The sequence below is a fragment of the Haliotis cracherodii genome, unplaced genomic scaffold (genome assembly GCF_022045235.1).
Source record: "Haliotis cracherodii isolate W230 unplaced genomic scaffold, xgHalCrac1.p SCAF_5, whole genome shotgun sequence".
Taxonomy (NCBI): Eukaryota; Metazoa; Mollusca; class Gastropoda; order Lepetellida; family Haliotidae; genus Haliotis; species Haliotis cracherodii.
Genome location: NW_027266308.1, coordinates 26,863,251 through 26,877,131, shown reverse-complemented (window position 1 = coordinate 26,877,131; position 13,881 = coordinate 26,863,251). Strand labels below are relative to the sequence as shown.

The following is a 13,881-nucleotide window of genomic DNA, read 5'->3' as shown; positions in this document are numbered from 1 at the left end:
ACAATAGCTAATGCCTGTCTGATGGTAGGAGGATCGTGATTGTCGTCGTTGATGCTGCTACAACAGGTAATGCCTTTCTGATGGTTGAAGGGCAGTGTTTTTCGTTGTTGATGCTGCTACAACAGCTAACGTCTGTCTGGTGTCTAGTTTTATCATGGTCAGTCCGGAAGTGTCCATCTAATTAAGATGCGTGGTCTTGATGTTATGTGGTGTGCGAATGGCAACGAGGCGAATGCATGCATTGGCTTATACTTGGTAATACCAATGACTGGAAACGGTTGATTACAAAGTATTGTGCGACAGTAATTATCGTGTACTCGTCTCATTGAGGTGAGTTGAAATGGGGTTTAACGTCGCGTTCAAAATTATTGCACTTATATAGCGGTGGGGTAGGCTAGTGGTTAAAACGTTCGCTCGTCCCGCCGAAAACCCGGTTCATTTCCCGACATGGGTTCAATTTGAGAAGCCCATTTCTGGCGTCCTCCGCCATGATATTGCTGGAATATTGCTGAAAGCGGCGCAAAACCATACTCACTCACTCACCATGCCGCAGTCAAAGACGGATAGATACCCCACTCAAACTCAGCATACCGACCCCGAACCCTCCACTCCTTGTTATATCCCCTTGATGCACCAGTCAGGGTTACACATACTATATAGTGACGTCTATTGACGCAGCCAGGGGCTCCACCAACCAACCTTCCGCTTTCCGAGCAGGCGCTTCATCCATCTACTTTATAGAACACGGAAGCAGTCTACCTGATCGTGAAGTCACGGCTGTCGTTGCTGACACTGCTTGCATATATACAAGAGTGATCGATGCAGTACCTATATACCACTCAACTGTTGATGATGTTGAACCATGAAAACCTTTGTGTGACAGTAACGTTGGAGATACAAGCGAGTGAATCACGAGTTTGGTTTAACGCCGCTTTGAACAATATTCCAGTTACATCAGGGCGTCATCTTGAAGTTCTTAAGTTGTATGTAATCAGGACAGTGAGTGAGTGAGTGAGTGAGTATGGTTTTACGCCGCTTTTAGCAATATTCCAGCAATATCACGGCGGGGGACACCAGAAATGGGCTTCACACATTGTACCCATGTCGGGAATCGAACCCGTGTCTTCGGCGTGACGAGCGAACGCTTTAACCACTAGGCTACCCGACCGCCCCGTACTCAGGACAGTGCTTCAAGGTATGTATAATATATCCTATTAATAAGTGCACAAACATTATGGCGAAAATATGCAATATGCATTTCATAATCTTTCAAAATGAGTTGGGTTTAACAGTATTCCAGTTATATCACGGCGTTAGCTTAAAGTGGGAGGAAGGCGTTTAGTGATGCAGGTCTCATACGTCTACCACTTTGATGAAACCCACGACAATCTGCAATGGTGTCGACAACCTAAATGCAATGGGGCGAACCGGGATTCAAACCCACTTTCATATGGTTCTGGTGCGCATAAGGGACGCAACTCTGCAATGCGAATTGTGGCGCCTTAGCCACCCACGCCCGTCCGTTTGTACATGCATACTGCAGGAGACAACACACGCCAGGACAGACAACACCACGAATTATTATGCCCGGGAGCAGTGCGCGATGATTATCGTGTTTAATTAATGCGATGTTTAAGTGTAGTTATTTTTTGTCTTTTAGTTGTTCAAAAGAACATCAAGAAATCAATAATTAATATAGATCATTGAGAGGCGGACGAGCGAGCCTAAACATTGTATCGATCAGTCTACCGTCAGCTCTGCCAACATATGGTAGCCACAAAGGTTGCAATAACACTGGAGCCACATTGTCAAGGACGCCGTCATGGGCAAGAATAAGAAACTGAACCAAGTATGGCTGGACGGTCCGCTTTGTTGAACTCTCGCCCATCTCGTCCGATACATATTTATTTGAGACAGGTGTGTTTACTGTCTCAATGATTAAACATGTAAAACATTTATTATTGCTAAACGTCTGACAAAGAAACGTTTTGTTAAACTAAATTTTTGGTTATCACATTGAATGTTCGACTTGGCGCCGTCATCCCTGTGTAAGATGCTTAGCGTAGCATCTTACACTCTTTTCGTAACACTTTGAATGGTCTTCCGCAACCCATGCTTCTTGAAGAGGCGACTTACGGGGACGGGTGGTTGGTGCATGTCATTGTATCATTTCCAAAATTCGTAGATAGATGTAGACGATGTCAACTCTGATTTGTCTGGTCCAGTCAAGTATTTACAGACCGGTTTAAACCACTATCCTCCTTCCACGTCAGATTGGTTGGTTGTTTAACGCCGCACGCAGCAATATTCCAGCTATATGACGGCGGTCTGCAAATAATAGAGTCTGGGCCAGACAATCCAGTCATTAATATCATGAGCATCGATCCATGCCATTGGGAACGATGACAGGTATCAACCAAGTTAACGAGCCTGATCTCCCGATCACGTTAGTCGCCTTTTACGGCAAGCATGGGTTGCTGAAGACCTATTCCATGCACGCCGGATCTTCACGGGTCCCATGTCAGAATGATAAGATCCGATTGGTACACGTGATCTTGATAAAATACTGTGTAACCCGCCTTGGAAGGTTACACATTTCTCAGCGGGTGAATAAATTTCTTATACCCATCCACGGACACTACATGCTGCATGTGCATTTCTGAGAGACGAATAAATCCTTTATACCCAGCTTCAAACCAAAACGCAGCACGCTTTTCCCCCCGAGCCAATGGATTTCACGTGACAGCGCAAGCTAACCTCAGCTCAATCGAGCAGTCGTTTCCATTAATTTAGAATTTATTTTAATTATTTTACAATGCCATATTAAAACATGTAGGTAAGATAATTCGTTGTAGCAGGCTCACTCGGGGGTACATGGGGTTTAATGCGTCCCTCATTAGGTTTTATACAACCCGCCTCCACATCGTGGCATAAAACCCCACATGTACCCCAGTCATCCTGCTACAACTTATAAAACTCAGTGAGCAGCGATGCTGAACCAGATCCAGCAGCTTTCAATAGCACTGTAATTACGGACCTGAAAGTTTTGCGAACCTTAGGCGTAGATCGGGGACGTTAACCACTTACAGAGAAACCCAGGAGCACTGTGCCGGCAGATAATGATTATGATCATAATTGGGGCGAGCCAACTATCAGCGGATCATTACAGGGCTAATGTTTGCAACACTACACAGCATTTGGTGGGGAGGAGAGAATAGCTCGCCTAACCACCATTAGATTCATGCTAAACACCTACCCAAAGTACATCACGGGCACTAAAATAAAAAAATAATACAAAATAAATAATAATAATATTAAAAAATCTGATGTAATGTTTCTATCTATGTCAACGCGTCATAAAAATATATAAAGGAACTATATCTGATGGGCACAGCTAGAAACTCACGAGGTATCAGACGTTTATAAGTAGATACGACAAAATATGTTGTGGCACTATCGTGTACTGGATTGTGATCTGTAAGATTAGTAGTAATCCACGAGTTACCTCCCTTGGACTGAGCTGTTGACATGTTTCCACAGTTAAAAACCCTTGCGCGAGGTTGCTTGTTCCGTAAAAGCATGCTCAAGCTAAAATTTTGCTGAGATGTAATTCCTTCACACACTTGTGTGAAAAGGCTTGCTGGTTTGGAGGTATATTATTTTAAATGTCATGTTACAATGGTCAATAACACAATTGACAAGAAAAAGAGGATTTTCAATAAAATAACTCTTTAATCATTTCATTAACAACTCCATTTCCCATCAGAGTGACAAGATTGCAGGAACACTGCAGCTGGAACAGTTTGGGAGGTGTTTGTTCAGATCCAGGACACTCATCTCTGCCCCCGAGAGGATGGGGAGATCCTCCACCTCGTTCCAGCACCAACACTGACAGGGTTCTCTCTCAATGGGCAACAGATTCAGAAGAAAGATGCTTATATAAAAATTTGCTTTCCTTATGATGGAATCTCATAAAACAATGATTGTTGGTCCATTTTCACAACAAAAACGATGGAATGTATTGAAGAGACAATATGTTGACAGACGAGGATGACAGAAAGGCAGCTGGATGAACGGAAGACGTGAAGAAACAACGTTGTCTACTTGGATGTCATCATTTTCACAAATTCTGAAAAGGAAAAGAATAATTATTTTCCATTTCAAACAGAAATAGACACTTGAGAGATAAAGGAAAATTGATAAGTACAGTTATAAAACTATTTATCTGATTAGCCCCAAACTCAATAAAATTTGCTGAAATCAAACAAATTAATGTTGAAACATCAATATGGTTCTACAAAATTCATCACTCCAAAAGCCATATTATCCCCAATTATCTTATATTTGGGCAAAATATTCCTTGACCATGCAGGCCGAAAGTGACAAGCTGAATGTAGGTGCAACAGAACTTCTGCCACAAGATTATCTCCCTTTGATAAACGCTGCCCATTACAGATTTCTTCCTGGGTGGTATAATATACTGAACATTTTCTGAGGCAGAAACAACTGACAATACATGTTGTAACTTACCTTCATAATTTACTTGTCCATCACCATCAATATCTGCTTCCCTGATCATTTCATCTACTTCCTCGTCTGTCAACTTCTCGCCCAGGTTTGTCATGACATGCCTCAACTCAGCTGCACTGATGAAACCGTTGCCGTCCTTGTCGAACACTCGGAATGCCTCTCTAATTTCCTCCTCTGAGTCAGTATCCTTCATCTTTCTGGCCATCATTGTCAGGAATTCAGGGAAATCAATTGTTCCATTACCTGCAGAAAGTAAACAACACTTCGTATATTCTGAAGGAAATTATGTAAACCTAACAGAGTACTTGTTTGCTCAGAATTTTGTTTCTTTTGAGAAAGTCTGTCTAGTCCAAATATCATAAAACAGTCTGCTAAGCATTGTTTAGTTTAAGTTACTCACTCAAACATGTCAATGTTTTCCAAATGGGGGTTCCTCCAAGGATTAACAATGAAATATAGCTTTCTATTTTTTTTAGGCGTCATGCTTTTTTGATAATGATATCAGAAATTAACATCAGTTTGAAAGCCCTTTTATTGTTTAATCTCACAGAAACACAAATGGCATGACATTTACATTAATATGTTTATGTTTGATTAGACCTTTTTTATCATTACCAGTAGGAAAAAGGCTTCAGAATATTTTGGATTATATTTTACATTTAACACCCAAGTTGTCATAAGCGAAGACTAATGGCACAAACGAATACGTTTGTAGGATGGCATTTTCAGCAGTCTTTATGCTTTTTCAACATTTTGCTTAATTTCTGACACTTTATAAGCTTGTACACAAACTAAGACATGTAAACAGTCATTGCATGGACTTTGGTGAAAAGGTCCTTGGACAAATGTTTCAATTTTCACCATACTTACCATCAGCATCTACTTCGTTGATCATGTCTTGCAACTCTGCCTCTGTTGGGTTCTGACCTAGTGACCTCATGACGGTTCCCAACTCCTTGGTTGTGATGGTGCCATCGCCGTCTTTGTCGAAAAGGCTGAAAGCCTCTTTGAATTCTACAATGACAGAGAAATTTCATGAGACATTGACAAATAGTGAAATACTGATGAAGATGTCATTTTTAACGGTTGGAAGTTTCTGTAATCAATTTGGCATTTAGGAGACAAAGCCTGATGAAGTATTTCATACTTACCAAATAAATTATTGGTAAGAAATTAAACTGCCCACAAAGGTCAGGACGTCGTGTGACAGGGAGGTTTAATCAGCCTACAGTATAATTTGTTTTGTTTATTATCAAGGTGTAATTGATACACATTAAAACATTATTATTTAAAAAATAACTGTCTTTTAGTGAGTGAGTTCAGATTTAACATCACATATTCAGCCGTATTGTGCCAAGAACTTTCTTAAAGTTTTAGAAAGCCTTCAGGAAGGGAAAAGTATTACTCACCAGCAATCTGTTCTTCGGTCAGCTGATCTGCCTGTAAAAAAAAAGAAAAAAAAAGTAATTTTTTAAATTATATTCCAAATTTTACACGTAAAATTTTTTGACACGTCACAATTTCCTTCCAATACCTAAACCTGATTTTAGCTACTGTTTATTTTTTTCCTTAACAGATTTCAGAACCATGTAGAAACAAGCAAGCAGAAATAGTCAATTTGTAGTAACTACTTGACATTTGCCTTACTATGAAACCATAACAATCACAACACTAAACCAGGTTAGACATGGCTACAAGCCCTTTGTCTGAGACAAGTGAAAATATAGTATGACATGTGTTTTAAAAAATATATTACTAATTTTACATTAACCACCAATTAGATATGTTTGTTTGTAGTTCAACGCCACACTCATCAATATTCACGCCATATTATGGCGGCCTGTAAATAACTGAGTCTGAGTCAGGACAAGGGCTGCAATGAATACACTATGAGGCGAATACTTATATTTAACAAGTCAGCAGGTGATTTTTTTCTTTATTATCTCCAGTGAAACAATAACAAAATATAATTTGACATGCAGTGTTCATTTCAGAAAATGGAAAAAGTGGGGCCCAATGACCCCTACCTTTCTAAGTTAAAATTGGGAACATTTGGTGAAACCAGGGAGACAAATATTTTTTAAACATGACATAACTTACAGAATGTTAGATTATTTACTGTCCATTAGAGCATGTCTGTCACTTTATGTGTTCATGTATTTACATTTTCATATTAGATTTATTTAATGCACATGACTACATATTTATGGTTTGAAAAAAAATTGAGTGATTGCTCGCTGCAATGCTACCTTTGTAATCCAAAATATTTATGAGTGTTATAGACAATCAGCCATTTAACCAAGGTAGATGATCAACACAACAGAACATGCTCAGCCTATCAAACACGATCAAAGCCGCTGTAGCCTCAACACTGCCTCAGAGTTTGAAAAAGGATTAAAATATTGATTCCCACTCTTATTGGAGTGCGAGGCATAGTGTAAAATAAAAATTATCAAGTATTAGTGCAGTTTAAAACTACATCGTATCTTTTCAGGGAATTTGGGTGAAGGAACAGGTGATAACAAACTTGGTCAATAAATATTTGAAATTTGAGGTAAAACTTCACTAGAAGTGATGATTAACCATTTATATTGCATTTCCTGTTCTGCTAGGCATTGTTGGTTGGTTTGTTGTTTAACGCCCCACTCAGCAATATTCCAGGTATATGACGGCGGTCTGTAAATAATCAAGTCTGGACCAGACAATCCAGTGATTGATATCAGGAGCATCGATCCACGCAATTGGAATCGATGACATGCATCAACCAAGTCAGTGAGCCTGACCACCCGATCCCGTTAGTCGCCTTTTACAACAAGCATTGTCGCCTTGTACGGCAAGCATGGGTTGCTGAAGACCTATTCTACCCCGGATCTTCACGGGGCGCTAGGCATTGTATATTTGGTAGACACAAAAGTATCTGGCATAGATTGAGACACTGAATATCAAAAGCAATTTGTTTGTTGTTTAACGCCACACATAGCAATATTCCAGCAGTCTAAATAATCGAGTCTGGACCAGACAATCCAGTGATTGCCATGAGCATCGATCCATGCAATTGGGATATGATAACAGGCATCAACTTAGTCAGCAAGTCTGACCACCCGATCCTGTTAGTCGCAATTTGAATTGTCCTTATTCATTTGAACCTTGGGCTAATGAAAGCAAGCTGTCATGCACTAATTATTCAAAAGCAATAGCATAGAAAGCGGAACATAATTTCTTCATTATTTATTTTACTCCGTGGGGTCTTTTGCATATTTTCAAACAAACCAGGCCTTTAAACCATCTAAGCTTATTGCCTTATTTTCATGTGATGCCCCAAGTGAGTCACGCCTTGTATAACCTCACAATATGTCAAATCTACAATAACTTGAATAAGCGACGCAAAGCGCTTTTGGCAATATATATAATGCACAGCATGAAGATCCGGGTTAGAATAGGTCTGAAACAACACATGCCTACCACAAAAGGCAACTATGCTCGTTGGAAGAGGCGACTAATGGGTTCAGGTGTTCACGCTAGCTGACTGTTGATGTATGTCATCATATCCAAATTGCATACTTATGATTTCTGTCACAGGACTGTCTGGACCAGACAATTTATAGAACGCTGTCATATAGCTGGAATATTGTGCCAAAATTCACATTCAATATAAATAATTCTTGCACATTCAATATAAATAATTCTTGCACATTCAATATAAATAATTCTGTTACTTATTGGAAATTTCAGAACTAAAGAAATAATATTACAATTTATCAATGTATCACTGATTTATAAGACAATAAAATTCAGGCTTGCAATTTAAGTTGCTGAAGATTAACATTTTTGCATTGTTATCAGTGTTTATCAAATTTCTCAATTTAGTGTCTACTTTCTAAAACCGTATTCGACGTAATAAGCGCCCTGCTCCAATAAGCGCCCAGGGCGATATTTGTTAATATATTGGCAAGTGAACAATCCCAATTAGCACCCCTTCCAAATGATCAATGTACACAAGACTTATTTATTCGCGTATGATACACACTTGTGTGTTATATGCAACCTTAATTATGGGCAATTTAATTCTGGAAAAATATATCTGTTGTACATAAACATTTCAGGTTGTCAGCTTAAACCACAAAATTTATCTTTCAACTGTTTTTTTCTTTCACCAAAATAATATTCTAATAAGAGCCCCCTATTCCTAATTTTGAGAGCGCCCTGGGCGCTTATTACGTCGAATACGGTAGTATCAATGTTAACAGTACTTTGAATGTAAGCTCATCTATGTTCAACAATATCAGATGTTATAAATATTTTCCATAAAATTTTTATTTATTGCGTTGATCCAGTATTGGGAAACAGATTTTATTGATGTTTCGCCTAATATACGAAGCTCTAGTAAAGATAGATTCCCAAACAAGCCTCAAACACCATCACCGAATGTTTGACAAATGCTTAATCAAGTGAACAGTTGGCTGACCAAATTGCCTTCAACAAGTTCTTTTGTACAGCAACCAGTCACATGTTGAAATGTGACTAATCCCAACAATAAATCTTATCGACTGAACCACCATGTGTGTAATTGGGTCACAGCAGTCACATTCTCTCTTAGCTATGGTCCACTGCACAGTGATGGCTAATTTCAGTCCAACAATCACTCTTCCATATCTCAATCTCAGCTAGTAACTGCTCGAGTGCTTAATTTTAGACAGACCTGTTGTTCAGTGTAATCCGTACTCATGAGTTTATGAATATGGACATAAACATTCCTGCACATGATGCAGCAAAATGCAACTGTATTTAACAAGTTTAATTAGGAGGTATGTGTTCAGTTCCAAATTCAATTTAACGTGGTTAAATCTACAGGTAAACTAGCTCTACATTGAAAACACAGTATGTTTATTTCCTTTCTGCAATGACTAAATACACTGCATGCCACCATAATGACATCACATCGCTCATTGTGACACACAGATTTAGCGCAAAATTCCAAACTCTGTTGTCCTAAAAAGTTAAAATATATTCTCTTTGTAGATTTCTATCGTGTGTTCTGCACGAAAATGTCTTGTGACATCCTTTGAAATTTGTAGTAACCGCAATTTTGCATATCGTAACCTATAATTGCAATCTAACGAATTCAGAACGGCTGTTGCCATGGTTATTTATGATTTGGATGTAGATTTAGTTACAGGATTTGGAAGGGTGGAAACTTGAGTTTTAAAGTCAGTTAAATCCCTTGCCTCGGGAAGACATACAGGGCCTTCTGCTTTGTGCCCCTAAAAAAAGGCACACATTTTCAAATACAATGGTGTATTTTAACATTGTGCTATATGGGCGTACTTCTGGAATATTTGAAGTTTTCACATAAAGGGCCCATGTCAGAAAATTCCTAGAGTGAACCCTGCTACTGTTGATGTCTGCTAACAGAAACTTCGTAAAATTACTCTACTAAAATAGGATTAACCAAACCCTCATTCATTCAAACAAGTCATGGGTGACAAGAAAACCTGTTTGAAAAAGTACTAAAATAACACCTTGGGAATCTCTGAACCAAACAACTGATAGCAGTTTCTCAAACGCAAGTTGTATTTATACAGTTTTAAAATGGAAACTACACATTAGACTTACAACTTTAAATCTATATCGAGAACAAGCAGGAATGTAGCACTTTAGGCCTCTATCGTCCTACTCAAGAATTCCCGAACTGGTGGGGCGTCAACCGAAAATAACACTAGCCGAACTAGGATGGCTGAATCATTTCCTACGACTGGTTAAAATATTTCTTCAGTAGGTCTTAAATCGAAGTTTCTTTATCATTTGGCGGTGTTATCCATGCATTAGGATAGCGACCTTTGGCAATACTTCTTATTTCTTCAAGGAAGGCCTATATGACAGAATTCAACGGTCAGTGTTTGTCGGTTTCACAACCATGACTACCTACCAAACTGTTCACAAAATAAAACGTCAAACAAGAGAAGTCTGGCCTAATATGTGCATAAATGCATAATAGCAATGAAATCAGAGGAAATCAGTGATCTGAAATTGCACGCATTGTGACAAAATGTCTGTGCATGAATCATTGATCGAAATGATCAACTTGAGAATCGCCTTCAACAGGTGAGCGTCGGGACCGGTGAATCTAAAGTTTCTTCGAACTAGTTTCAACTTGATCGGATAATTCCTGAATGACAATGTACCATTACTACTTTCAAAAAGAGTTATACGAGAATAATAATGCCATACAATGTCATAGAAAAGAAAGCCCATACAGCGAACGCCTTAGGTGTGATAAAAGTTGACCCGCCTTTCTAAACTTTCTATTCATTTAGTTGTATCGGCTGTCAAGCCGTTCAAAGGAAGTAGAAGGAAAAATATTCACCCTGACATATTCTACAATACTTACAAAACATATTTCATATGTACAATTATCCCGATGGCAACAAAACAAGTACTTACCATCTTGGATTGTAATCGTCAACGTATGATACACCTAGCCTTCCCGGGTTTGATCTTTCAAATTTCCGCTACCTTACTGAACACGACGTCCAATAACATTCAAGGCTATATATAGACAGGGAGCATTCATAACTTTAAATGGCCAGCTGACCCTAACAATCTGTCGCAATGCGACAAATTAAATAACAGAAAAAAATCTATTGAACCTAACGAATGTATTGTTTGTGGGAGGCTTAACAACTGTGTGGTACTTAATGATGTAATTATTGCAGAATAGCATTAATGAAATTCAGTACAAACGCCATCCGTGGGAATGTATGAACTGATTTCAACAATACCCTGTAATTAATACGACCGACACATGCATAGAAAAACTCTAATAATCACCCATAGTGCACCTTTGAAGAATTATCTTTAATTAATGTATGTTAATCCATGGGGATAATTCAGAGACATGTTCTGATAGGACAGAGCGATTTATTTACAATTTGTAGTATTGAGAATATAGTTTCATTATAGAACACGGCAATATGTTGACGAGACTGGAATGAATCTGTTTATTTATTTCATTATTCACATTGTAACTGATGTAATGTAAGCGGATGCAACATGTTGTGATGTATATTTAATAATATTGTTTCATTTGATTGCAAAATTTCACTTTTTATTTCTTTATCGGTTAATATACTACCGCATTTGAAATGATGATTTAAATAATATCTGGGATACGCCATGCAGTTAAACTTGTATTTTTCATTTTATGTCGTAATATTAGAAACATTGAAAACAACTTGTATCTATGGACCGCAATATTTTCTCGATAACGACAAGCGAAATATTAAAAAAAGCTGACCGCATTCATATAATTGGTCCTTCGAATAACTGGACCTATAGAAATAATATAATGATGAGGATGGTATTTTTCTTGTTCCAAAGTTTAAATTTCACTTTCAATTTCGACTCTTTACGGTCTTCCTTTGTTTTAAAAAACTGTTAAATCGTGCCAGGTCAGGTCAGATATTATGGAGAGGGACAGAGCGGAAAAATTCATTTTAATAATTTTGTTTATTCATATTAGATCGTGTTATTTATTACATTAAAAATGTATATTTTGTGTATTGTGATTGGCGAACATGTCGTGTAGGGCTGTCAAACACGATAATCTGTTTTTATAACGGTGCAACTTTATTCAAAAGAGACGCAATATTCACGCGCCAACTACCTGTTGCATTCGCCGTCAATGACTTCTCCCCGTAGGTGTGCTTCAAAAACGAAGCAGGAAATGTGACAAACAGCAGCCGTGTTCCGCAATGCGACATATCGCCATAACGACACGCGCTGAGAGCAAACAAATTTTGTCTGCAAGTGGGTGGGACTAACACTGTTATGGTTTGTCAACACCTCAAGTATGTTTTATTTCGATGGTTGTAAATTTAAACGTGTCTATCGGCCAACAGTTGACAAAGTTACCAAAGTACGAATAGTCACGTGACTTGTGTTGATAAAGATGGCCTCGGCTATCGAAAGCCGCAGTGGACCTTATGCAGAGTACTTCGAGTTTGAGATTGTGTATTGAGCAATCGTGTACGACTGTATGTAGTATCTGTACGTGTCACTACTACAGCATTGAAAAGAAAATCCATAGTACTGGAACAGAAACTTAAATGTTTAATTAAATAAATAATATATATATATATATATATATACATACGTGGTACGAGTTGAAAGCGCTAGCCTATTAAAACTGTTCAATCTTACTCCACTTATTTAATTATTAAAATATATATTTATATATATATATAGATATATAGATATATATATATATATATATATATATATATATATATATATATATATATATTAAAACTGTTCAATCTTACTCCACTTATTTGATTATTAATATATATATATATATATATACTTGCCTTAGGTGCCTAGATTTACTTGAAACAAACTCGTGACTCCTGCTACCTAAAACCATGAATACATTATCAAGACATACGCGCACGCACTCACAAAAATTCATAATTATTGTTTGTCTAGAATTGTTTCTATTCAATATCCGGAGTTTATGTTTATAATGATGATCATGATGATGTAGCGACTGTTCATTAACATTCCTGATCGTTTCTTTTATGGATAATAACTGAAAACATATTAAGACCTACCATAAACATAAGGATAGATCAAACTATAGTTTATAAAGGAAGTCGTTTATTACCGCTACTCTCCCATGCTTTTAAAAAGCCAATATCCCGTGTTTCGGTTTTTTATTCACTTGCTATTCGCCCGTCTAAAGGCCAAAGTTTCCGTGACGAAATGTCTGGGAAAACATTTGCTTGTTTCCCATGAAGCAACGTCCCCTTGTTATAAATGTGTAGATAAAGATTATTAGTTTAATTCGAGGATGAATATTTCAGTCCCATTGACATTTTTAGCTAACATTACCCGGAAACACAACAAAACTAGGCGCCATGTTCCCTCGGCTACTGTCACTCTGATTCGTAATAACAGGGCCCGGGTATTGACAAGAGTTATCGCCCCTCCTTTGTTATTCAGCGACGATGGATTTCGCGCGTTTATTTCATGTTTATACAATATATATTATATTATTCTACAAAGGCAGGTCCAATGTTTTCATTAAAAGAATGTGTATAGTACGCAGAATTAACAAAAGGGTCAGCTAGATAGTGACGTACGTTGATACGATGCAATGTGTCCAGCTGTTCCATCCGTGTTCTGTGTGTGTGTGTGTGTGTGTGTGTGTGTGTGTGTCTGTCTGTCTGTCTGTATGTATGTATGTGTGTGTATATATATATATTTATTTATATCTATCTATCTATCTATCTATCTATCTATCCAGCTATACGGCAAAAACAGTCGTTTTAACACATGTTTTTTCCGTACAGA

At 37.9% G+C, this 13,881-nt stretch overlaps 1 protein-coding gene across 1 annotated transcript; it reads right to left on the bottom strand.

The window, feature by feature from the left end:
- Window positions 1-3,712: 3,712 nt before the first annotated feature.
- LOC139444295 (calmodulin) lies at window positions 3,713-11,074 on the bottom strand. The gene is made up of 5 exons (XM_071225229.1): window positions 10,972-11,074; window positions 5,940-5,970; window positions 5,401-5,544; window positions 4,531-4,773; window positions 3,713-4,129 (listed from the first exon to the last, which is right to left on the bottom strand). The coding sequence occupies exons 1-5, from the start codon at window positions 10,972-10,974 to the stop codon at window positions 4,101-4,103; spliced, it is 450 nt and encodes a 149-aa protein (XP_071081330.1). The 5' UTR covers window positions 10,975-11,074; the 3' UTR covers window positions 3,713-4,100.
- Between the last annotated feature and the right edge of the window lie 2,807 nt (window positions 11,075-13,881).

Bases quoted from the DNA above. Each gene is read 5' to 3' on its own strand.
- LOC139444295 (XM_071225229.1), bottom strand. The intron at 5,545-5,939 runs GTGAGTAATACT...CTGTCATTGTAG, and splicing joins GACCGAAGAACAGATTGCTG to AATTCAAAGAGGCTTTCAGC. The intron at 4,130-4,530 runs GTAAGTTACAAC...TTTCCTTTTCAG, and splicing joins TGGACAAGTAAATTATGAAG to AATTTGTGAAAATGATGACA.